The sequence below is a fragment of the Camelus dromedarius genome, chromosome 3, assembly GCF_036321535.1.
Source record: "Camelus dromedarius isolate mCamDro1 chromosome 3, mCamDro1.pat, whole genome shotgun sequence".
NCBI lineage: Eukaryota > Metazoa > Chordata > Mammalia > Artiodactyla > Camelidae > Camelus > Camelus dromedarius.
Window position 1 is genome coordinate 103,617,263 of NC_087438.1, and position 24,717 is coordinate 103,641,979.

Sequence of the window (24,717 nt, forward strand, 5' to 3'; positions counted from 1 at the left end):
TGTGCAACGGGATGCATTTTGATAGAGGTACACACCCACGGAGCCACCACCACAATCAAGATAGCTAACGTTTCCACCTCCCCCCTGACCTCTAACTTCATTCTTCTCCGTGGCTTTTGTTCATGCTCACCGTAGATGTCTCTGTTGTTTTTTTGCTTCCAGAATATTCTCCACTTTAATCCCTCTCGGCTTGTCAACCCCTTTAAAGAACCAAAAAGACTGGCACACCACCCAGTCTGCCTGCTGTAGGAGCAAATGCTCTAAGTCCTCTGTTTCTGCCTCCCGAGATCTCCCCCTGCTCTCAACCCGTCAGACGTTTCTGAAGCCATCTCCACTGATACCAGTCTGATCACTGTTTTCTCTCTCATCCCTGAAACACACATTCTAAGATTTTTAACCAACACTTCCCTTCTTAGTCACAGAAGAACCACTAGTCCCCCCATCCTGTTTGCTCTCACTCCTGCCCTCACACCCTGTTTCTGGCCACTCCTGTTGACTAGTCCGTGGAGCTGGGCTTCTTACACTTTTCCACCCAAAGGAGAGGAAACAGAACGTGTTGCCTGTGAGCCCTTCGGGGCCCGGGGCGGGGCTCGTGGGGTCTGCAGTTCCGTGTCACAGCCTCGTCTCTGAGTGTGCCTTTCACGTCTTTGTTTAAATAAAACAGAGTTCTGTGACACAGGAAAAACACATGTGGGCATCTGCATTTTATTTGACTATCATCGTGATTTTTAATGTTAAAATATTTTAAATATTTTTCATGTTATAGTTTATATAACATTTTATGTTTATATATGTATATACTTATATATGTTTATATTATATACACATTTTATGTATTTCTAAAATGTATAGAAATACATATATAATGTGTACATAAACACAGGTATATAAAATATATAAACACAAAATATTATATAAGTATGTTAAAACATTGTATATTTTCTTTTTGTGCAATATTTTAATGTTAAACATTTTTTTCTAAATACAAAAAAAAATAGAAACAAAAGAAGAAAATAATATTTTTTTCTAAAATCTTGGTGTAAAGTTGCTGCTCCAAGAAGCTCTATCAGATCGTGTCTACCCTGTAGCTTCGTGTCCCCGTGGCTAATCCTGGAAACGCTCAGGGTTCCGAGTACCCCAGCTGGGGGTAAGAGTGAGGTGTAGAATCTTCCTTCTTTTGTTTTGCTCCCCTCCCCTCTTCTCTGAAATTCCTTCTCTTTTTTTTTAGTTTATTCTCCTGTCCCTTAAATGTTTGTTCAGGAAAAGAAAAAAAACTCTCCAGTACTTGAGGACTTAGGATTTTCAAATTCCTGGATTTAAAACCCAAATGAATGAATGATTTTCCCCCCCTAGAGAAGAGTGGCATTCATCAGAAGTAATTTGGGAGTATTCTGTTGTGGACTTTTCAAACACTTGGTCTGGGCTGACATTGTCCTGGGCCTGATGATTGTCATCCTTTTTCTTTGAGGTTAAACTTTCTCATTATGACAGAAAAGTCATCAAAAGATATTGACAGCCAGGCAGCGAAGTGTCAAAGCTAATGCTTTGCAAATCAATGAGAAAGTCACCAATGAAGAAGGCCGCTCTCTGCAACTGAAGTGTAGTTAATCGACCCCAGTGCAGCTGTTGAGGGGAACGTTCCAGCAGAATTCAGTGTGAAGACACATTTGTAGGATATTCATTAAATCCAAGTTTGTTGTTGTTGTTGTTGAACCCAAGTTTGTGTGCTGGATGCACAGTGAAGCCAAACCAACCTAAGCATCAGAGTTGGGAGCAGAGAAAGTTTAATACACGGGCCAAGCAAGGAGAACGGGCCACTTGTACTCAAAAGACCCAAGCTCCCTGATGGCATTCAGGCAAGAGTGTTTAAAGACAGGGTTAGGGGAGAGGGTCATAGGACACATGATCAGCTCCTGGACTTTCTTCTCATTGGTTGGTGGTGAGATAACAGAGTGATGTTTCAGGGATCTCAACTTTCTGGTTCCAACCAGTCTGGGGTCTAGTGCTTGTGGTCAGCACGCAGTCACCATCCTCCACTGGTGTGGGGGGGGGAGGTGTCTTAGTTTCTGCAGAACAACTCAAAGGTATGCATCAGGTTGTTATCTGTATCCTTGCAGAAGGACCTAGGAGTCCTGTGACTCTGTCACCCTAACTGTTAACAGCTTAAGCCTGCCCTTTGGAATTTGAGGAAGGCCTAGGAGACTAAAGCCTTTTTTTTTTTTTTCCTACAAACAAGAAACTGGGGACAGAGGGACTTTTGGACCTGGGAAAGCCCCACAGGGTCCTGCTCAGTTTCAGTCCCTCTTTCTCTTTGATACCCCTCAATCCTGAGGGGAACAGGGGCAGGACAAGAAAAGGGACTAAAGTTTGGATAGAGAGGTTAACCATACATTTGGCAGGGGAACTCGGTTTTAGGGGACTTGGTTTCAGAACGCCCAAACCTTTCACATGAGGGCCCGGAGATGAGAAGCAAGTAGGTGGCCAACTCCGTAAACCCTGGTCCCCACCTGCCTTGAAGCTGTGGTTTCTTCTCGGGCTCAACAGCTAAAAGACATTAAGCTGAGAAGCCCTGACCCAGGTCTTCCTTGCTGCCTCATTGTGGGGAGCAGAGAGCTGACATATCTTCTCCTCGGTTTCTTTCCTGTTATTTGCCCCTCTGTTAATCTGGTTGGGGTCTCCCTCCTGCAGTAAACTTTCAGATACCATCCACGCACAAGATACATTGGTCTTCATCGGTTGGGCCACTCAGTTAACAGACATTCAATAGGTGATTGGCTGTTTGGCGGTCTTTATGGTCTGCTAGCTATACCTCTTTCCTTCTTTCCAATGTTCACCTGGAAGACGTGCGCTCTTCAAAGTCACCTCGAATCTGTCCAGAAGGAGTTCATCATTTTCAACAGAGAAAAGTAAGTAACTCACAGAAGAAGAGCTGCTCAGCCGATGATGGAGTGTTTCAGCCAGATTTTACTTGCAAAGCTTTAATGTATTTTTTATTCTTTCTCATCACAAAAATGATGCAGGAAATCTGGAAAATTCAGAAACCTTTTCTTGTAAGAGATTTCAAAAATTGTAACAGATAAAATAGCTTGGCTTCAGGTTTCTGTTGATGGGAAGGGCAGAAGAATGGGGAATTACAAATATTTAAAATCAGTGTTTTTTAAGGTTACCCTGGCTCATGCCTCTTTATAAATTGCTGGGCTTAATGCTGTCATTTCAAAAGCTTGTATCTTTTTTACTTCAGTGAATAAACCCACCTTATTTTTTTTTTTTCCTTTTAAGAGTAAAAAGGGATTTTAATAAAAGACAAGCAAATGTAGCCTTGGAACAAACCAAAGACCCCCAGGAAGAGGATGGCTGGAATAACCACCTGTGAAGTCAACATCTTCTTCTTGGGACATTTCCTGGCACCTTGGGCCAGGAGCTTCTGATTTCCACGTCAGGAGGAGCTGACAGTAATTCTCACCTCTCCACACCTCACACACCTGAGACACTGAATGAATACCTTTGGAAGGGGGCAGCGGGATACAGTGACGAGTCCCTGGGCTCCTGGGAACTCGTGTCTCCACTGTGTGACCTTGAGCAAGTCACTGAACTGCTTTCTCTGCTTCAGTTTATTCCTCTGACATGAGAGGTTAAAACTAGAGCTCGACTCTGACTTCTACTCCCATCATCCTGTTCTTCTAAACAGCCTTTGTTTTTATTTTGAAAGGAAGATTTGGATGTAGATTTATTTTTCCACTCCTTTGAATTACACTGTGACAAATGGACAGAGGTCGGTGATGGGGCAAGGCTCTTCAGAGCTAGAAAACTTCACAGAGATCAGAATCCCCAAACCCAACTGAACAGGAGTAAGGAATCCATTCAAGGAGAAATGAGTAGGACGAGATTAGCAGTGACACAGATTTTTGAGGACCTTCCAGTCGTGTGCTGGGGTCAGGACACCACAGCAGCTTGTATCAGCTCATAAAGAGCCGGCCATGCACATCTGTTCCAGTTCCCTGCACAGGGATATGAAGTGGGGAGGCTGAAATTGGTGACGGCGGAAGTATTTATACCACGGAAACTGACATGCTACCAATCAGGGCTTTTTTCTTTCCCCTTCTGAGCAAGCCAGTTGTGGAATATTTATTAGCACACCATTTGCCTTCTTCTAGAAGCATGTTTCTTGAGAGCTAGTTGTCCCCTTAAGACTGTCAGAGACCTGTGTCTGGAGAGGATCAGAAAAGAATATCACCACGCTGAAAGCATGGCCGCCCTGTAGTACACCGAGGGTGTACCTTACCCAGGAGTTACAGTCTAAGTTAGAGCATGAGGGGAATTTGGGACCATAGTAAAATTTACCCTTGAAAAATCCTTTTAATTATACATAACATAGAGTGAGTATCTTTTCTGAAAGAAGCCCAGTATCACGAGACCCTTGGCTAATGAAATGGGTCATTTTGGGGGGTTCGTTATGTCTTTAATGTATGGTCTCATTTTTGGCTGACTCCAGGTGAACTAAAATGATGAAGAGATTGTACACACTTACAGAGACTGGACCCACACCTGGAACCACGGATTCCGCACACCTCTGAGAGGTCCAAGGTCATGGAGGCTGACTAAGGGAGCAGCAGTACTGACTTGCACTTACGACGAGGGTGGCGGGCAGGATTGCTTATTTAAAATCGGCTTGATATTCACTCTTTTTCTTTCTGTTTTATTTATGTATTTGCTGAACACAAAGTTTAATTCACCCAAGTGAGGCATGTTCACTCCACTCCCCTGATGCCCAGATCTTTGCAGAGAAACTCTTCTTGGCAACCTGCAGGTGCTGCTGAGTGGTCCAGAATGAACGGGGACAATGAGGGGCTGACTCTTGGCCACTCAGATCACCTCACCTCATCCTTACTTATGCAGAGGACGGGCCTCACCGAGATGGCAGTCAGCTGGCAACACAGGAGACCAGACTGGCACCCAGTTGAGAAACCAGCCAGGTGGAAATGGGCAGAAGTAACAGAAGCGGCCGCCAGCTACAAAGGACTTTCCCAGAAGGGAGGTTGCAGTGGGGCAACCAAAAAGGGGGAGAAAACCAGTGCGGAACTTTAACTCAGCATTTATGGTTTTCTCCTCGCTCAACTCATAGGCCCAGAGCTTCTGGCCTTGAAGAGCTGTGAAACAGTGCCTCTTTAAGAGTAACCATATTTTTGTTAAGAAGTAAACACCAGCTCTTGTGTTGTTTAATTCCTTTTCTCTACATTTCTCTTGCATTATTTGTCTGTGCTGATTTTCCTCCAAACAGTATATACTCTGACTCAGTTTCCCAAAGTGGAGGGATGGGTTGAGAAGAGCTATAAGGAGGTGACCAGATCCTGCTCCGGGCTGGTAACCAGGAGTGTCAGTGGCCACTTGTGTGTTAACCAACTTCCGTCTTTCATTTGTTTCAATTCAAGCTCTGATGTGCTGTTGACTCATCGCTCCAGACAGACATCTGGCTCCTCCTCTTGCTATGACCTTGTATGTATCATCCCAAAGGAGAGACTTTAGGAAACACCCAAGTGCAGTGGGATTGGTAGGATCTCCACTGGGATGGGAGTTAATCCTCTGCTCTGTTTCACATCTCCAGTTTATAATGGGATAGGAACCCAATACAGCCTCTGTAGGTTGAATCCCTAGTTTCTACTTCCAATGACCTGCTTCTATGTCTAAGGCACCTTTACGGGTTTTCAGGAACCATGGGTGCACTGACAGAGCACAGCCTCAGAGAGAAGAGTGATTTCCAGTCCTAATCAGACCACAGACCCACAATGTGTTTGTTTCAAGTTAGAAAAGCTGCATCATTACAGCTGTCGGTGGAGAACAGCTGATTCTAAGCACCTCCCACCACTGGACATTTTGGGCAGCAGGACAAAAATTTTTCTAAAAAATAAAAGGATCCCTAAATCCTTACTGTGATTGCTAGTTGTCGAAATCAGATCCTTTGGTTAATGCTGCAACTTGGGCTAAAATTTACTACCCCGCTGGGTGGAACATAACTCACCAAGGCTTGTGACAACCAAGGCTCGGGCCTAAGAATTTTAGAAAACAGGGTGGTTCTTACATCCTTTTGTCTGGTATTTCTGGAAACTCTCTCTCCTCACAGCTCCCTCCTTTACCTGTGTGGAGCATCTGAAAAGTCTGAGCAGGTTTTGAAGACCAGGAGCTTCCTGGTTCAAATGCTCTGGCGCTGCAGTGGGGCCGCCCACCCCCGCGCATTCACAGGGACTGCAAATGGGTGGTGGGGTGGCCCTGGGACCCTGACCATGACCCAAACTCCATGGAAGGTAATACTCTGCGAATGGCCTCCAGCCCAGATGGCAGCACTGGTTTTAGCCGAGGGCATTGCTGGGGCAGGAATCAATGTCAAACTGCACACAGCATTGCTCAATTAATTAGAGTAATGTAACTACTGAGTGGTTAGGCTGCTTCTGATGGGACAGAAACAACTAGACTATCGTCATGGTTTTTCTAGACTGTACGGATGAATAATTAACACGGGGAGAAAGAGTGGGTCACAGAGCTCACAGGGACTAGTGTTGCTGCTTTTGGCTGATGCAGTAATGCGACGGCTTTAATGCTTCAAAAGCTGAATGAAAAGCATGAAGAACACAGTTGAGTTGTTTTGGTGTTTGCATTCTGTCGACACAAATCCCTGTTCCCTAGAAACTCCGTCTGCCTGTGATTCCTGTTTCTTACAATCTCAATGTGTCATACAAACAAAACAGTGATGTGAAAAATCCAAACTCCAGTTATGTGTGCTGTTGCGAACGGGCAGCCCTTGGATGGGAAATACGTGCTTCTGCTGAGCTGTCATTGCGCCTGCGTGTATTAAAGCGTCTTCTGTACACAGTGAGCCACTGACCCTTCTTTGTCAGCGTTTTGTGTGTGTGTGTGTGTGTGTGTGTGTGTGTGTGTGTGTGTGTAAAATCATGTCCCCTAGGGGTAGGGTTATGGGTTCCCAAAGTCACCACTTCTTGCTGTGAAGAAGACAAGAGACAAGCTGGTGTCAACTGTTCAAGAACGCAATGCATCACAGTCCAGCTGAAACAACGTAAGAAAACTGAAATCCTGACCCCTCTAGTATTCACACCTAAGGAAGCACAGCCCAGAATCCTGGATCTGCCCTCTCACCGTGACCTGAAGGCCACGGCAGTCCACGCACCTGTTTTGCAGCACTCCGCTTTCCTAACCCTCAACGTCTTGGTCCTGTCCTGTTTCGCGCACACAAGCAGCAGGTGGGTATTCCAAGGCCCATAACCTGGGACAGGAGGGTAACGACAGCTCTGTACTCTTGCAGCCAGAAGCAACTTCTTTAGGGGAGAATCAAGGGAACTTCCAACCACCTCACCGCCTCTTGGACCCACAATAGCTTAGCAGCCAGCAGGCCAGCTGAGTCTGGTGATAGGTACTTGTGGGTCTCGGGGGCTCTGAAGTCCTGCACGCTGAGTGTTTTGTTGTCCAGGTCACGTTAAGTTTCCTGTCATGTTCTCAGCGCCCTCTAGACCTCTTTCCGTTCTGAGGAATGTCAGCCCTAAGGATGTGATCTCGTTTCTGCAGGTTGCTCTGGCCCTGTCATCCCATTTCCTGCTCACGGTTGGTGTTCCCCGAGTGATAGCTTGATGGTAGCAACATTGATCCGAAAAGCTCTTTGAAACCAGACAGACCTTGTTGTTCCTATTCCGTGTTCTCACTCCCCACCGGCTGCCGTGACTCAGCCCTGAATACCTCCAGTCCGCAGAAGTGTGGAAGTCAACGTGTGAGATTCACCAGCTTAAAAACTGCTTCATCTCCTTGAGAGCCCTGCAGGCTGAGCTCTTTTCAAGCACTGACCACGCCCTTAACACCATGCTAACCCTAAGCAGGGCTCGGCTGCCACCCTGGTCCCGAGCAGAGAGGTGTTTCGTCCATTCTAAGTTTGAGTCACAAAAGGAGACCACGGGCCAAAGCTTATTAATCACCAAAACTGGGGTCAAACTGAAATAATTCTTTATATGCTCAGAGCAGCATCTGAGGTGGTTTCTGTGCTCCTGTACTGACAGCATTGTGCTGCCAAACCAAGGGGGGTTCACACAGAAAAACAATTTGTCAGAAATGACCACCCCTGATCCCCTTCTCTGCCTGCCCCAAACTACATGCAGATACTTTGCTGAGCAAAGCACTCGTGCTCTGCAGGCTTGCGACTGGAGCCGTGGCCACCTGCTCTTTTTGCCTGCCCACCATCCACGTCCTCTTCTGCTGGGATCAGATTGACTTAATTTGCATTAAGAGTCCACGTGGTTCAGTGGCTCAGGGGTGGGGCATGTGCCCAGGTGTGGCCAATTAGCCCCATCTCCAGGGCCACAGCGACTAGGACAGTGGTGAGCATGTGACCAAGCTGGACCAATCAGAATCAGCCTCCTTGGCTGGCACTGCTGAGGGAGCCTCTCTCCCCCTGAAGTTGCTAAATAGGTAAAATGCAAGCCTGGAGATGCTGATGGCCAGTTTTGCTCCTACCTGGAAAGAGCTTTCCCAAGAGCGAGGCACTTACTAAAAGCAAGCAGGGCTCAGAGATGGAAAGAAACAATGTTCTCCATCCAGCTATGCTTAAGTCTACCCAAATCTATCCCTCAAGTTCTCAGTTACACCAGACTTTAAAACACCAGACTTTAAAAAACCCTTTCCAAAAAACTGTCTTTGCCTACACGAGTCTAACATTTGCAAAGAAAAATGTCCCACATCAATTGTAACTGGATCCAGGAGTGTTAACCCCAAAAGGGTTTAGTCTTAACAGGTCTAGTGGAAAGTTTAAAAGATGATACAGAACGGTTCAGTAGTCAAAAAAAGCTTGATAACTGTGAGCTAGACAAATATTGAAAGACTTACAAAACAGATCCTTTAACCTGAGAAAATGTACTTTAAATCTCTCAGAGGAGCAGACATAGTAAATAATCCTTTTCCACACTCATTAGACTGCTTAGAAACAGTCTGCTAAAGAATATACTTTGGAACATGCTTAGTTTGAATTTTCCCAAAGTCCAGGCTTTTAGGAAGAAGCAGAAAGCACTTTAAGGAGATGACCAAAAACAAACAAAGACTTCAGGATCTGTTCTGTACTCAACTAGATTTATCCCAAATGGCAATGATTTTTTACATCAATACTAAATTTGACGACTCTTTAAAAATAATTCTAGTTATTTCCCACAGTTTCAATAATGGTCATCTAACTCTGAGGCCAAAACTCAAGCTGAACTGAAAAGACAAAGTCCCCAGATTTTCTCAGCGTAACTGTTTGCATCAGAGCCGCCCCTCTTACTAACCCTGTCAGTTCTGTCGTGCAACTGTCACAGTTTAGGAAGAAGGGCACGTCACACACGGAAGGAGGCTTGAGGACGACAGCTGCAGTTTCATAGTTATTTTAATAACCAGGTTTACAGTAACAGTCACTTGATGAATTTTTTTTTCTTCTTAATCTCAGCTAAACTCAAGACACAGGTTTTTTTTCACGGTTCAAACCAAAGAGCTCTTCACGCTTCAGAGCCGCCTCACAGCTACCACAGATCACGGGGAGATTACCGTCTGTCCATATTCACCAGACACAGGACTGAACACCCACACACCATCTCCAAGGAGGGAACTTACAAGGAATGCTGGCTGCCCGGGACAGCCCAGGTGGACGTGGGGACTCGAGCTGGAGTTCTCCAGGGGAATGGCCTGGGAAGCTTGTGGCAGGAAGCTGTTGGGAAGGGCTTCCTCAGGGTGAACCAAGTCCAGGCTTGGGATCGAGGCCTTGGAGCAGAGCATGACTCTGTGGGTGGAATCATGAAGAAAAAGGCCATAGGCTGACTGGACTTTGAGGAAACCCATTTTGGGGATAACTACAACCCCGCCATCTCTAGAAAACTTAGAAAGATCTCAAGAGGGGTGGCTGATGGAACAGTTCAACTATTACCTTCTCAGCTACCCAAGACGGTGGCCCTCCCAGGTGACTGCCAGCTGGGGTTGGAACAACGTGAGAAGGTTTAGGGGGAAGGCAGGGCATTCAGAGTGGAGCCAGGCCAAGAGATGAGACAGCAGAAGGAAGCTCGGGGCTGACGGAAGATGCATGCCCCCCCACCGCCGGGTGAGATGCCAGGGAATTCCAAGAGGGCTGTGACTCGCCGCCACGGTCTCTTCCTAAACTCTTTGTCTAGGGCTCTCTGATGGGTCTCACAGAATAGGGCACATTGGAATATAAACTTTAACTTAAGTAACAAGGAACCAGAAATCACAGTCAAGAAAATAGGGGGAGTTTTCTTGAAATTCTCAGGAACTTCCATGCTTAGAAAGTGCCTGACAGTAAGTGAAGAAAGGGAGACTTCCTGGGTAACGTTGCCCATCATGAAGGCATGTAGGGGTTGTCCCTACAGCATGGAGAATATGTAGAATATAAAGTTCTGGCTGAACGTGCCATTCGGAAGTCCCAAGGGCAACCAATGTGGTCGTGAAACGCGGCCCATTTATTTTCATGGCGCAGAGAGGTCATGGGAAGATGAGCTGGACTCGGAGGCTGGGTAAGAGCAGCAGACGACACGCGATGATGGGTGCTCGGACAAGAGTACTTTACGTGCCTTTTCCTCCCTCTGGTGGTTGTGGCTGGTACTGCAACATATTCTGAAGCACAGCCCAGCCAGTGAGGTATATACACAGGTGCTTTGGATCTGAGTAGCTCCCTCTGCCTGCAAAACTGTCATTCATAGGCCCCCAAATCTTTCATTTATAAATGAAGAGTAACATCCTCTCCTTCACTTAAGTTCCCTTTAAAATAAAGGCACCATGAAAAAGCCTTAAAAACAGCCAAGACTCCTTTTATGAGGGGAAATCATCATTTTCATGATTAGAACAGAAATTAGCTTCCTAGGGAAATTCTGGCTATTCCCAAATTCCTTTCTAGCTACGTGTTCCCTTTTCTCTGATCCTCAACTTACTAAAACCTGCAGAGGTAGCAGCTTCTCCTCAGCACTTGAAAGGTGTTTCAGAGCTGTTTTTTTCTTGAAAGTACTTAGTACACAGGGTTACAGGATCCACCAGCCGGATCCCCTGAGCTCAGAAGTCTGATCCCAGGTTGAATATATTTTTCCTGCATATGGGCGTCTGGCTCTACAGATCCTCACCAGGCTCACAGAACTTGCTCCAAAACTGCCTTTTCGGAAGTGGTAGTACAGGGAATTGGACATTCAGGCCTGACAGACAAGATGGATGCTAACGCTTTAAGCTGAAGTCCTTTACGCATCATGTCGGGAAGGCTGCCCGTCCCTTCCACTCACCTGGAGGTTTGGGGAGATTCTGGGACTGAAACAAAAAGTTCTCCCAAAGGATATGCTAAGGGAAGGGGAAACAGATGTTCAGAATTGAGAAACAGAACCAAGGCCACAGAATGTACTCCCTCTGCTCCAGACTGGCTTTCCCACATCCCTGCTGGACTCCCGTATAAACTGAGGTTCCCTATTAGTAATAAAAGTTAGGGAACACGCAAGAAAACAAATTTTCAACAGTAAGAACAACAAATCCTATTTCATCATGGAGGCGCCTGGGTCTTGGGAAATCAAGAGAATCACTCACCACTGGCGAGAGAAGCCCATCTCAGCTCCAGCCCCAACTCGGTGACGCCAAGTGCGCCTTGCCTGTCTCGGTTTGCAGGGAGAGGTGAGGGCGGTCTCCAGCACCAGCACGTGTTTGGTGGGAGGCGTCATTTAAGCGCGGCTGCCCTTCCCCCTCCCCCTGGGCCCGTGCTGTGCTCCCAGCTGCTGCCTTTTAAGAGCACCAAAGAGGCAGGGAGGGCAGGCGCAAGAGAAAGTTCTTTCTCTCTCTCCTCTTCCTTCCCAGCCCAAGAAAAGAGAAGTATTTGAAAGCAACACTGAAAAAGAGGCCCGACCAAACACCACCGGCAGACCAAGCAGGTGGAAGCAACGATTGGGTTTTGGTGTTTTAATAAAATGTTCCACGGAATAAAACCTACTAGGAGGGGACGTGATGAATTCTGGAACCCGAGGGTCTCCCGTCTTCTCCGCAGACCCCGGGGGGACCGTGATGGCGTGACGGCTGCCCCGAGGGGCCATCTTCCGCGGAAATACACGCACTTCATCAACACAATACACGAGACCCCTATGCTCACCCACCCGCCTCCCCCGTACACACCCTACCCTAGCCCCTCCGAGCTCCGCCTGGTTCTCGGCTCCCACCACCCGCGCACCCCAAATGACCGGCATCCCCTTTGTTCATTTTCCTGACGTCCCAGCTTCGTCGGTCCCCTTGTCGTAAGATGCAGCACTACACACGCTCTCAACACTATATAGCAGACTCTTTTACCTTAGTGGCCTGTCTGATTGCATGCATTGTAAATGGGAGGAGGGGCGGCAAACAAATCAAGGCTATGCATAAACAGAAAACAAAGCAATATTCGTAAAGCTAGGCAAGCGAGCTTAACATTGGAGAAACATAAGGCTTGAGGCTTGTTGATTCTTTAGATCGAAACTGTTTGGATTCGCTTTCCTTCTTAAATATTGGTGTACCATTTTGGCTTCAAAAGAATCTCTTCTTGCTTCTGCCCCTCTCTTTGGGGAGGGGGGTCGCTTAACTCAGGGATGTGATGTTAGAACGGCCTCCGGGGGGCGCCACGATGCGCTTGCTGGCCGAGCGGACCCCCTCATCCACTTGGGTGCCTGAGAGAAAAAAAAGGAGGGGGGTGGGGTGGACAAGAGAGAAACTGGATTAATTTGAAGAGTGTGAGATATTAAGTGCCTTGCTCATCTCCCAAGAAACTCCCATTCCAGTCTGCCCAGTATTCCAGACTTTCCATACCCACCTTCCTGAAAACAACACTTTGCCAGTAAAAGTCAGGTTCTTGCTGGATTTCACTGGACTCTCGGCATCATCACAATGATAGTAAGAAAAAGAGTAACGCTATGAAAAACAGCAGCTCACATTCACGGTGACGAGCAATGTTTTAAGTGCTTCTCAGATCACCTCATTCAGTCCTCATCAGCCTGCTTTGCGGGAGGTACTGGTGTTACCCCATTTTGCAGAGCAGGTGACTGAGGCTGTGGGAGGTCTGGCAACTTGCCCAGGGTCTCACAAATTGGAGTGATGACCATCATCCTGGGGCCACAGCTAAAAGGAAACACTGCTATATGCTCATGTCCTTTCAGAAAGGAGCCAAAAAAAAAAAAAGTTTAGGGTAGCCAGGGAGCAATGACAAAAGGCAACAGCACTGAAAAATTTCTGGCAACTGGCTTACGTGATCTCTGATGGCACCTCAACTTCTAGCACTTTTCCTTTATCTCACTCCACTGTGTCCCCCATAACGTCTTTTCCTCCCCACTTCCCTATTTCTCCCATTTCTTACTTCTCTTCTCTCCCCCAAACACCGTTTTTGCCCCTTTACATAGCTCTTCCTCTTCTTGTCAACTGGTTTCCCTCACTTTGAAATTTTCATCATAGAAATGCAAACCTACACTTTTTCCCCCCGTTTTAAGATGACTGGTTGTGAAGCAACTGAATATTTTCTATTCACATCAGATAGTTCTTAAAGACAACATTAATGATATAGTGAACCCGCAGTAAATGTTCATCAATGGGAGATACTGCTAGCATTATTATTACAACAAGGAAGGGGAGAATATAATTAAAACCCTAGGTTAGAAGAAGCTATTGCAATTTGAGCATAAAAATAACCTGAGCTATTAACCTGGGCAAACAAAGGAAACACAACATACTGCACAGCTCTCAGTCTAATGCAGAAAATCATGCTAGATTTATAGGGACACCATCCCATCCTGCCCAGCCCCGCCCCGCCCCGCCCCCCACCTCTGCCCCGCCCTCCACCTCCACCCCGCCCTCCACCTCCACCCCGCCCTACCCCACCCTCCACCTCCACCCCGCCCTCCACCTCCACCCCACCTCCGCCAGGTTTGGTTTGATCTCTAAGCAGAACTGACCAGCATTTAAACCTGATCTTTAACCTACCTGAACCTTGGCTTACTTTCTCACCAGGGCTCCTCCTTGGTTCAGTAAACCTTCCTGCTTGTGGCCCCAGTTATCTCCCGGGATCCCCACCAGCCTGCAGCGTCTGATCTTCACCCTCCCTCCTTGTCCCCTCCTTCTCACTAAGGGTCACCATCAGCTTGTCCGACTCACCTGACAGGCTAAAGCCCGACTGATGGAGGTTCCTCACGGGCGGGGTGGGCCGCGTGGGAGAGCCCCGGGTGGAGCCGGCGGGGGTGCCCCCCTTGGGCGTGGTGGTCAGGTCGAACACCGGCCCGTCATACATGCCCCTGGGCACCGCGTGCAGGTCCGCCATCTGCGCAGAGAAAGGCGGCGCTGTTTACTCCTTACACAGTCAAGGGTCTGCTCTAGGCAGCACAGATGTGTCACGGAATTAAGTGTGTGTGGTGAGAAACAGAAAACAACCACCATGTTCCTTTTCCTAGGGACGTAAGTTACAACATGATAAAGATAATTAACACTCCTGTGCCTTACATATGAAAGTTGTTAAGCGTGTAAATCCTCAGTTCTCATTACAAGGAAGAAAATATTTTTTCTACTTAATGTATCTATGTGAGATGACAGACGTTCCCTGAACTCATGCAGTAATCATTCCATGAAGTTAAGTCAAATTATCATGCTGCACACCTCCAACTTCCACACTGCTGTATGTCAGTTATATCTCAATAAAACTGGAAAAAAGGTATTTTAAGGAAAGAAGTGGTATAAAATAAATGAAGTGTGGTGTTGATAGAGTGATAATGGAGGTGGCAGGTAAAGGCTTCTCTAAACAGATGAGCTTCTACCTTAAGGATCAAGGGAGCTTGTTGAGGGGCCGGGGTGGAGGGAGGGAAGAGGCTGAGGGATGCAGAGGAGTGGCGTGGATGGCAGCGTTCCCAGCAGAGGAAATCAACACAACCAACTAAACATAACCAAATGGAAGAACCACCTGAGTGGCTGGAGCATAGCGGGTGGGAGGCGTAGCAGTCTGAGATGAGGTTCTAAGTGCCGGCAAGGATACCCTCCCATGAGAGCTACATCCTCGGGCTCCTCAGCACAGATCGGAATTGGCAGCCTCAAAACGAGTGTCCTCAGTCAGTGGGTCTGACCCACCGGCTCCAGCTGTGGCTGTGCACTTGCCCTGGGACAGAGGAGCCTGCCAGCAACATCACCCGAGCGCGTGCTCTGTGCCAGGCCTGGTGTGACCAGAGCTTAGGGTCACACGGAATAGGGTGCTTCCCCTAAAGGGGCTCACAGGCTATTACACAAATGCTGCAAGATCACCCAAGGCAGTGGTATGTTCAGTACATAACTTCCACCAGGGGTGGGGCCAGGAGCACACACCACCAGAGGAGCCTGACAGCACAGGACGGCTCACTGTAAGGCTCCAGGGAAGTCGGCCACTGAGCCTTCCTTCTCCTCTTAGTGACTCAGGTACAGGCACAGAGGCAAAGCTCATCAAATTTGCAGATGCTAATGATTCAGGTGGGATGATGACTCTACCTGTATCTCCCCCACAACCGTGACCAGTAACTGTATTTCATCAGCATTTCTTGGGGTCCAGAAGCTAAGCCACATGAATGGAAATGAAGAGCTGAAAAATGGGACGTCTGGGTTTCATTCTCTTCTCTTAGACCAAAACGGGAGTGTGGAATTTGAATCCACACGGCCTGCCTTTAAAATGATCATGCACACAGGGTCAAGGATGGTGCAGGGACTGAGAGCACTGTCATGAACGAACAGCGGAAGGCCGCAGGGATATGTAGACTAAAGGACTGCTGACTTTGGGAACATGCAGCTGCTCAGAGAGGGGTTGAGCACATGCTGTGCAGGTGCCCAGAGCACAAGGGAGCGACTTGGGTGGCTTCACAGAGGCAGACCCAGTAGAACGAAGTTCGCTCTCCTCTGGGGGTTATGGACATGGCCGCTATCCCCCACTGAACTCTGGGGGATATGGGTTCTCTGGTTTCTACTCAACTACTGCCTCTGTAACCCCACATCTGGAATTATAAGGGACTCCCAAGATCTGAGCTCAATCACTGGACAACCACGATCACATCATGCTGGGGCTATCTGCACCACAGTATCTAGCGTCTCAGAATTCTGAATAACTTATTTCAATGTATGCTTATATCACCATCATCATTCTTGAATCCTCCACTTTGGCTTTTATAACTGATTGGATTATCTGTTCACTTTCCATCAGACTTGAAAACAAAAAGAGACAAAAATAAAGAAGTTGGTTCTCATGGGTAGGGCTGGGCACCTGCTTCATGAGATGGGGAGGCCCTCCCATGTTGCAAAGGTCCACACAGAGGCTAGACGACCACTTAGTGGGCTCACTGGGGTCTGGGAGTCAGGAGGGGCACTTATGCATTGAGTGCCTGTGAGCCTCTCTCTAAGGGACAGTGTAGTGTGCACCCACTTCCTGTCTCCAACCCCGAACCCCATCACCACCATCTAAAGACCCCTTCTCCCAGCTGCTAAAGGGCTGACAGTTGGAAAGTCTCAATGGAGTCCCACCCAAGAACTGCCTTGGGATGAAGAGAGCCGCCTGGCCCAAAACCCTACCCTCTGCCAGGGGGTTAGCCCATATCCAAAGACTAGTGTAGAGGTTGGGGTCTGGGAGGAAAGAGTGAAGATAAAGCCCAGACTCTTTTCAAGGACCAGCCAGCTAAGGACTAGCTGGGACCTTCATTACAACTGCATCCCAGCCCAACTTCTCCCTCTGCCCTGTCTTGCCTCCTTCATTTTGCCACAAGGGGTGAGCCTGAGCAATCCCCAGGGACCCTCCTGCGTGAAAATCTCCCTCTCAGAGACCAATTCCCAGGGAAAGCGCGCTGCAGGGGGACTAGGGTGGGTCCACGCACACAGGTGGGCATGAGCTGTTTCCTCTGGCCTGGCCCACAGGGACTTACCAAGTGAGCCCCTTCCTCCTCCTCTCCCCACCCTCTCCTCCATCCCATGTGCATGGATGACTGTATCTCCTCTAACTGAAGAGGTCAGGACCAGGACTCAAATTCCACAGTCCCAGGGCTGGTCAAATCCTGCTCTGAGGAGCCCCAAGGCTTCCCTACAGGAAGGTGACCTGGAGATTGGTTGTGGGGATGGGAGAGGGAGCTGAAAAGACAGAGTACTGGTTCTTACCCCTCTATCAAACTAGAGCTACTCTGTCTGTAATGTGGAGGGAGGCAGGGAGGTAGACATGTACATATACATATACACCTGTGTGTGTGCAGCTACTTACTTATCTGTAAAATCAGGGACATAAGTAAGATTTCATCTGAACCACAGAATCGGCTAAAAGAGCTGTAAACATTTGCCCTGATGGAGCAAAACCAGATAGACATGGGATGGGACAGGTGTGCTAATTCTCACTATAAGCCTTAAAAGAGTAATGTAGTTTTTTAAAAAATCTATACAGACATTATTTGAATTATTAAAATGTTCAATTATTTTAAAGAAAAGCACTCTAAAAATGAGGGGAAATCATTTGAAAAAAATCCTTCTTTAGCCAAAAAGGGTTTTGAAACCCCTTTTTATATATAGTCCATTAAATCCGTGTGATTATCCATCTGGGAGAGATGGCGGCTGTGAAATTCTTTGGGAGGATAGGACACAAAGCCCCTCCCCCGACCTCTGGGCGCCGCCTCCTCCTCACCTTCCTCCGGGCTTTAATGCGCTTGTAGACATAGTCCGAGAACGGGCTGCAGGGGATGAAGCGGCCAGCCCCCTGGGTCACGTGCAGGTTGCCGTCCTCCAGCATGATCTTGCCCTGGCAGATGACCACCAGCGGAGCCCCGCGCAGCTCCATCCCTTCAAAGATGTTATACTCTGCAGCCTAGAGACAGGCAAGGGGAAAGCGTCTGTGATGGTGTAGTAGGGAGAGAAAGAGGCGGGCAGTTCCCCGTGCTTGGGATCCTGCCTTCAGCGTCACTGGGAACTGATTCACCAGGTAAACCGAGCAAAAGCTTGCAGAGCATCTGTGATCTTTCAGTGGGTCGAGGCCCAGGAGACAGGCGCTCGCTAAGAGCAGACTTCCTAGCCAAGGGAATCAGCCAGTCTTTAGTAAGGTCCTCACGTGGAAGTGAATTTTTGTCACTGGCGGTGTTCAAAGAGAAGCTGGATAACTCTCAGGGATGGTGTATTTGCGTCTTGTACTGGGTGGATGGGTCACATGACACAAGTCCTCACTAGCTCAAAGCTAAATAGTGGGATATGACACAATGTTTAAGCAAAGGTCACTGCCACCCCAAATGGGCTCTCTCCCAACCTCCTTCTTTTATTCAGTAAGTACAAGGCATTACTGCAAAGTGGTTAAGGACATCACTTTGGAGTCAAGTTGTCTGGCTTTGAATCCTAGCTTTACCACTTGCTGGCTGCATAAACTACTTCATCTCTCTGCATCTCCATTTCCTTATCTATAAAATGGACAATAATTGTGTCTATCTGGTGAAAGCTGTTACAAAGATTCAATGAATTAAAAGCACAGTGCCCGAAACGTAACTGTCTGAAAAACACTATTTTTACTAACAGGTATTATTAAGCCCTTTCTGGACTTTAACTATCATCTTCCACATAAAACTCCTCATGGGGAGGTCATCAGAAATGCTTAGCAATTTTCCCCCATTCTTTCCCTTTCTAGGCATGAGGTATCCGTGTGCTTCCTGCCCCCCTGGAGTCAGGTATGGTGACAGGGCTGGCTCTGGCCAAGGCAGTGTGAGAGGAAGTGACGTCTCGGGAGACTTTAGGAGCCAGTGCACTACTGGCCACGTCCTGAAACCTTGGCCTCAGCAGTCACAGAAGCCCGTGTAGAGATGATGCTTTTATCAGCCCCCGTCCCTGAGTGACTGTGATGGGCCCCTCTCCTCTGCTCACCCCTTTGGGAAAGAGAAATGAACTGCTGAGGTTTTAAGTCACTGGGAATTTGGGATGGTTGGTTATCACAACACATCCTTGCCTGACTATTCAACACCATCTTGCTTGACTGTTGTTCACCAGCAACACACATCTCTCCTGACCACGTTCCCTGCCCACATTCTCCACTCGGCTCCACGCCCGCCCGCTCAGGTCTTACCGACTGGTGGTTCTTGGCAGAGACAATCTTGACAGCATCTGGATCCCAGATCACCAGGTCACTATCAGAACCCACAGATATTCTTCCCTTGCGGGGATACAGGTTGAAGATCTTGGCAGCATTTGTGCTTGTCACGGCCACAAACTGGTTTTCATCCATCTTCCCCGTGGCCTGTTGAAACACACACACACACACACACACACACACACACACACACACACACACACAATCATCAGTCTAGGGCTTCTGAGCTCAGAGCCGGATGAACACAAAGGCCCAGAACTACAAAGAGTCACCTCTACAAAGAAGCCACCCAGCAAGCTACAGAATCGGCAAGCTGATGTGATCACCCAGGCAAAATGGTTAAACGCATGGCTTAAGATGGAAGTTACTGCTCTGGAAATATGCCTTTTTTTCCCAGGAAATGTACGTACATTTACTTACTTATTTATCTCTTCTAATTTCAGAAAGGATTATAGAAAGATCATAGTAAAATATGATCATGAGTCCATATTTTAGAAACTGTGTTTGTATTTGCATGGGCACAGGATAAATATGGAAGAACCTCACCCAAATGGTAACAGTGGTTATAGCTGGGTTTGGGATTATGCGTGACATTTTTTCTTTTGTGTGTATACTTTTCTGTGGTTTCCAGATGTTCTTTATTGAGCATGTGTCACGTTGGTAATTTTAAAATACGTATTATTTTTTAACAGTTCCAGATAGTGCCAAGGTAAACACATACATACATTCATAAATATGTAACAGTGTAAAAAATGGCAAAATCTAAGTATGTAAGAAAAGAGACAAAAGCAGTTATACTTTCCCTCTTCTCAAAACAGAAAGCTTGGGTAAGATCTAGTTTTCAGTTTCCTGGGAGCCAAGGAGAAAAGGGGAACTTGGTGGATTACACTGTGTAGATGAAGAAAAGAAAACCAGGCCACTTTACTAGAAGACGCTGATAAATAATCACTTGTACAGCCTGGATGATCACACACTCCAGTGCAAAGCATCCTTGGTGAGCAATCTTACATCTCTTCTCCTTTCAAAGGCTTATAGCCATCCTTTTCAAAAGAGATGATAAAACCCTCCAAACAGAAAGATTTAATACACTGTTATTCTAAGTACAGATCATTCTTGCCATCAGATGAAGGCTCTGTGTGTCTAGTTCCTAGTCCTTAACAATCTAGAGGAGGCCTCCTCAGAATCCCAGACCTCCAAGTTCATCACTGGACAAGGTATACTCCCAAACCACCCAAGCCACCGGGGTCTAGAGACACCTCGGCAGGGATGAAGCCTCATCTGCACGCCCAGCACCCCCACTGGCTCTGATCTGGCCTTGGCTGCCCTCCCATGACCTCCATCCTTACCACCGCCTTGTCCCAGATGACAGACATTCGCTCCTCCACACCGTTGGTGCCCTCGGGGATGGCTGTGAAGTTGTCCTTCCCGATGGCTTTCTGGGCAGTGCTGAAGGTGCAGTGGGCGCTCCCAGAGAGCTGCAGGTCCCCACTGACAAAGGAGAAAAGCTCTATGTGATCAGGGAGGCTAGAGGTCGCCCCGGGGGTGCAGGACCGAGGGTCTAGTGTGAGCATGTGAAGTGCCGCGACTTGAGCTGGGAACCTTTCCTCTCCCTCTCGCCCACTGTGTGAACTTGGGTGCACCTCCTCCCCTCTCCGGGGCTCAGTGACCCCATCTGGAAAAGGAGGGGGTGGGAGTAGATCATCTCGTGTAGCAAAATAAAAAGGACCCAAATGAGTGACGGGACTTATCCACAGAGGGCAGCAGCGAACGCGTCTCCCTCGAATTCTGGTTGGGCGTCATCATGACCAGCTGGTCAAAATTCGGCAAATGATTTCATCTCCCTGACCCTCAGTTGCTCAATCTGTAAAATGGTGATAGTCCCTCACTCACAGTTGTTACAAGGAACAATGAGGTCACATGTGGAATGTCACTCTAGTGCTTGGCACACAGTATGCCTTAACTGCTATTGCCATTAATAATATGATTACTGTAGTATCTTTTATAATGTGACGGGGAAGAGCCTGTTATCCGTGCTCAGCACTGCAGGGGAACTGGCGATGCGTCTCCCTCACTGCAGACACTGAGCTAGCTGATGGATGACTGGCTCCAGTCCTCGTCTCATCGGCCCTAAGGTATCTCCATGCAATGCCTGCTGTTTGTCATTCTGCACCAACCTGGCCAGCAAGGAATTGATGTAGTCAGGAGTAGTCGGGTCAGGACTCAGAGGTGGGGACGTCACAAATGCAGCCGCCTTGGCCCAGTTCTTGCTCCAGTAATGGGTTCCATCCGTGCCAAGGCTGGCGGTGATGGGCTCACCAAAGACCACATTTCCTGGAAGGGGTGGGAGACAGCCAGTGAGTCTGTATCATGTATGTGCTGCCCTGGGCTTGGCTTAGATATTCATGGCCCGAGCCTACTCAAGGCTGTGGCTCTGGCGTCAGGGAGGCCTGGGTTCAAGTCCATGTTCCCACCTTTTCTAAGCCTCTGCTTTTCTATCTGCGAAATGGGAACAATTTTATATTCTGCAGAAGCCACTGGTTGTAAGATGCAGAATCACTGTCAAATTTGGAGGCAAATTAAAATTTGAGGCAAAAGAAAAATATATATACTTTGATTTAAGATTGATCCTCATTTCAAAAATGTTAAAATGTGGAATAAATTGGTCCTGGAACTGATGAAATAAGATGACTTCTACTTCTCAGCTTTGTGAAAATGAAAGGATATGGCATATACAAAGTGTCTGGCCCAAAAGAGATGCTAAATAAATGTGATTTCCTTTCATTTCCCACTCCTTCCCATTATAGGAGCCCACGTCACTGGGAACTGTTAAATCCTGCTTCTGCAAGGAGATGCTTTGGTTCCACAAAGTAAAACCTGTTCCTGCCGATGACAGGCCTCATGACCTCTTCCATCATGTTTGTTACTCCTTAACTTAAGGCCACGAATAATTTGCTCGTGGACACCCAACAACCTGGGACACAGCAAAGATGAGGCTAGCTTCCTGGACTCTGTCTGGAATGAGGGGCTTAAATGCCCAAGGAGAGGGGAGGAAGGATACTAGGAAATACACTGATCTAAGCTGAGCTTCTTAAAGAATAGAGATACAGAAGGAAAATGCTATTGTATAGAAGGTGGGTTGGTACCAAGCTTCTCTGGGCCAGAATTGGGCTAAAGATTCCGGGGCAGTCCTGGGCTTCTTCAGGTTGGCCCGCTGTCTTCCCCATTCAAGTCTCCCATGAAGACAAAGTTTAAGGCTTTCTGGCCAGGATTTCAGGATTTGGCTTGTTTCAACTTCAATCAGTTGGTTTTGGTTGCCTGGATTTCTGTGTCAGGGAGAATTCTACACGTGCTTCTGATCACCCTATTAGACTCACAATTGATTTATAATGCCTGCCTTGGGCAAAAGAAGAAAGCAACAGCAATGATTCACATAGGACAGTCCTGCTCTTTGGAGCAACAGTGAAAAGGTTATACACATGGCTAATGAGAATTTCAAGGGCTGTCCAAAAATACTGACCAAACCAAAGCATACGAGAGCACAAAGAAATGAAGACATAAAAGTTAAGACATTTGTATGTCTTCACTGGAGAAATGCTTATTTACGTCTTCTGCCCATTTTTGGATTGGGTTGTTTGCTTTTTTGTTATTTACTTGTATGAGTTGTTTGTACATTCTGGAAACTAAGCCCTTGTCAGTCCCATCATTTGCAAATATTTTCTCTCGTTCCACAGGTTATCTTTTTGTTCTGTTCATAGTTTCCTTTGCTGTGCAAAAGCTTACAAGTTTAATTAGGCCCTATTAACTACTATATATAAAACAGATAAACAAGTTTCAACTGTACAGCACAGGGAACTATATTCAATATCTTGTAGTAACCTATAATGAAAAAGAATATAGAAAGGAATACATGTATATGTGTGACTGAAACATTACGCTGTACACCTGAAACTGACACAACATTGTAAACTGACTAGACTTCAATTTAAAAAGAAGAATGAAAGTTAAAACAAGCACTCAGGTACTAGTAAGAGAAATACAACCTTAAAAGTGGAAGAACTCTCCCTTCGGACTATCTTTAGATCGAGGACTAGAATAGGCAAGGATTGTAATTACACAGTTGGGTTTGAATACAAGCTCTCCCGGCCAGGAGATTCCTGGACAGGACGGACTTCAGTTTCCTCATCTGAAAAATGGTGACAATAAATGCCAACCTCTCAGGGTTCTTGGTGAATTCTACACAAGAACAAATTATCTCTCAGTGCAGGACATCCAGTTGGTCCTCAGTACATTGTAATTCCTGAGATTGGTTCTGAGCAGCCATGCAGAGGTGCCAATGAACACCTGGGGATTAAACACCTGGGGCTGAAATGGTACCCTCGTCAGGAGGGAAGAGTAAACCCCGCCAGACTCTGTCTTCCCGCTCTGAATGCTACTGACTCTTTGCCTGAGAATGACAGTTCTCAAGATGTTTACTGGCTTCGATCTCAGCAGCCCTTGTTTTGGCTTATTTTTGTAAATCACTAAAACAATGCCTCCCTTCCACCCTGGGGACACAGCTGCACCAGTTCTCTGTGCCAGAGTCATGAGCCAGGAGGCTCGGGGTGAGGAATCTTTCTACACGAAGTTTAAACCCCAGCATATAATGGAAGCACTCTATCTTTGAGCCCCAGTCATTGGAGAAAGGGTCCCAGGCAGGATGCAGCCATCAGCAGAAGGCACCAGAGGGTGAATCTGGTCGGTGGTCATGGGGACACCTTTTCCTTTTCCGTTTTTCTTTCTTTTTTCCCTTCTCCAAGAACGGATAAGGAGCACTGGGCTGCTTTCCTGCTTCTTTCGGGATGACTCACACCCAGTGGAGCAACCACACCATGTCTTTTGGAGACATTTAAAAGCTGAGAGAAGACAGCAGGCTTACTGGGAGCAGGGTGAGGCAGGAGGTGCCCCAGAATCAGCCAGCTAGCAAGCCTGTTGGGATAATTAGGAAGACTCCCCTCCCATAAGAAAAGGGTCCCCTTTGCCAGGAGGCCAGGCAGCCGAACACTCAGGGTCAGTCAGCTGGAACTATTTTTAGGCACCCCAGTCAGTCACACGTGGACTTCTACAGACCAGTTCTGAATGTGGCAAATGAATCACTCCTCCTGGGCCTCTGCCCCTGCACACAGTGGTAACAATCGGACAGCTGAGCCCACTCACTCCTCTCTTCCAACCAAACACAGAGCCCTGCACCTCTGGGTCTCCACCACACTCTGTTCACGATGGAGCCCATGAGTGTGCCATGGAGGACAAGAATGGAAAGCAGAAAAGAAAGCTTTGAAATGAGGGTGAACTTTCGCCGAGCAGGAGGTGAGCAAAGGACGCCGGAGTTAACAGCAATGGAGGAAAGACGCAGAAGTCAGAAGACTGTGAGGACAGAGCCTCAGTCATGAAGGCCATGCCAATGGTTGTCCTCGGGAGACTCATTCAACACCTTTTCTAAAATAACCTGTGCTAACCTGTGTGGCTCAGGGGTGGGACCCCATCCCTGCACCCTGCCCTCAACCCCAGCCAATCAATTCCACCATTCCCAGAGCAGATACTAGTTCAGGGAGGCGCCCATGACCCAA

The 24,717-nt window shown here is 47.4% G+C and overlaps 2 protein-coding genes across 3 annotated transcripts in view; one reads left to right on the forward strand and one right to left on the reverse strand.

Moving 5' to 3' along the window:
- Positions 1-7,097, forward strand: part of STK32A (serine/threonine kinase 32A) — a 115,903-nt gene extending 108,806 nt beyond the window's left edge. Inside the window, exons 12-13 of the mRNA XM_031449290.2 lie at positions 2,842-2,906; positions 3,280-7,097. Coding sequence (XP_031305150.1) covers positions 2,842-2,906; positions 3,280-3,373 — 159 coding nt within the window. The 3' untranslated portion in view covers positions 3,374-7,097. The remainder of the gene's footprint in view (positions 1-2,841; positions 2,907-3,279) is intronic.
- A 4,846-nt stretch (positions 7,098-11,943) lies between these two features.
- The window catches only part of DPYSL3 (dihydropyrimidinase like 3), a 104,774-nt gene continuing 92,000 nt past the window's right edge, over positions 11,944-24,717 (reverse strand). For both annotated transcript variants that reach the window (XM_010990341.3, XM_031449289.2), the window contains exons 9-14: positions 21,289-21,445; positions 20,461-20,602; positions 19,091-19,261; positions 17,675-17,854; positions 14,167-14,329; positions 11,944-12,692 (exon numbers count right to left, since the gene is read on the reverse strand). In XM_010990341.3, coding sequence (XP_010988643.1) covers positions 12,604-12,692; positions 14,167-14,329; positions 17,675-17,854; positions 19,091-19,261; positions 20,461-20,602; positions 21,289-21,445 — 902 coding nt within the window. In that variant the 3' untranslated portion in view covers positions 11,944-12,603. The remainder of the gene's footprint in view (positions 12,693-14,166; positions 14,330-17,674; positions 17,855-19,090; positions 19,262-20,460; positions 20,603-21,288; positions 21,446-24,717) is intronic.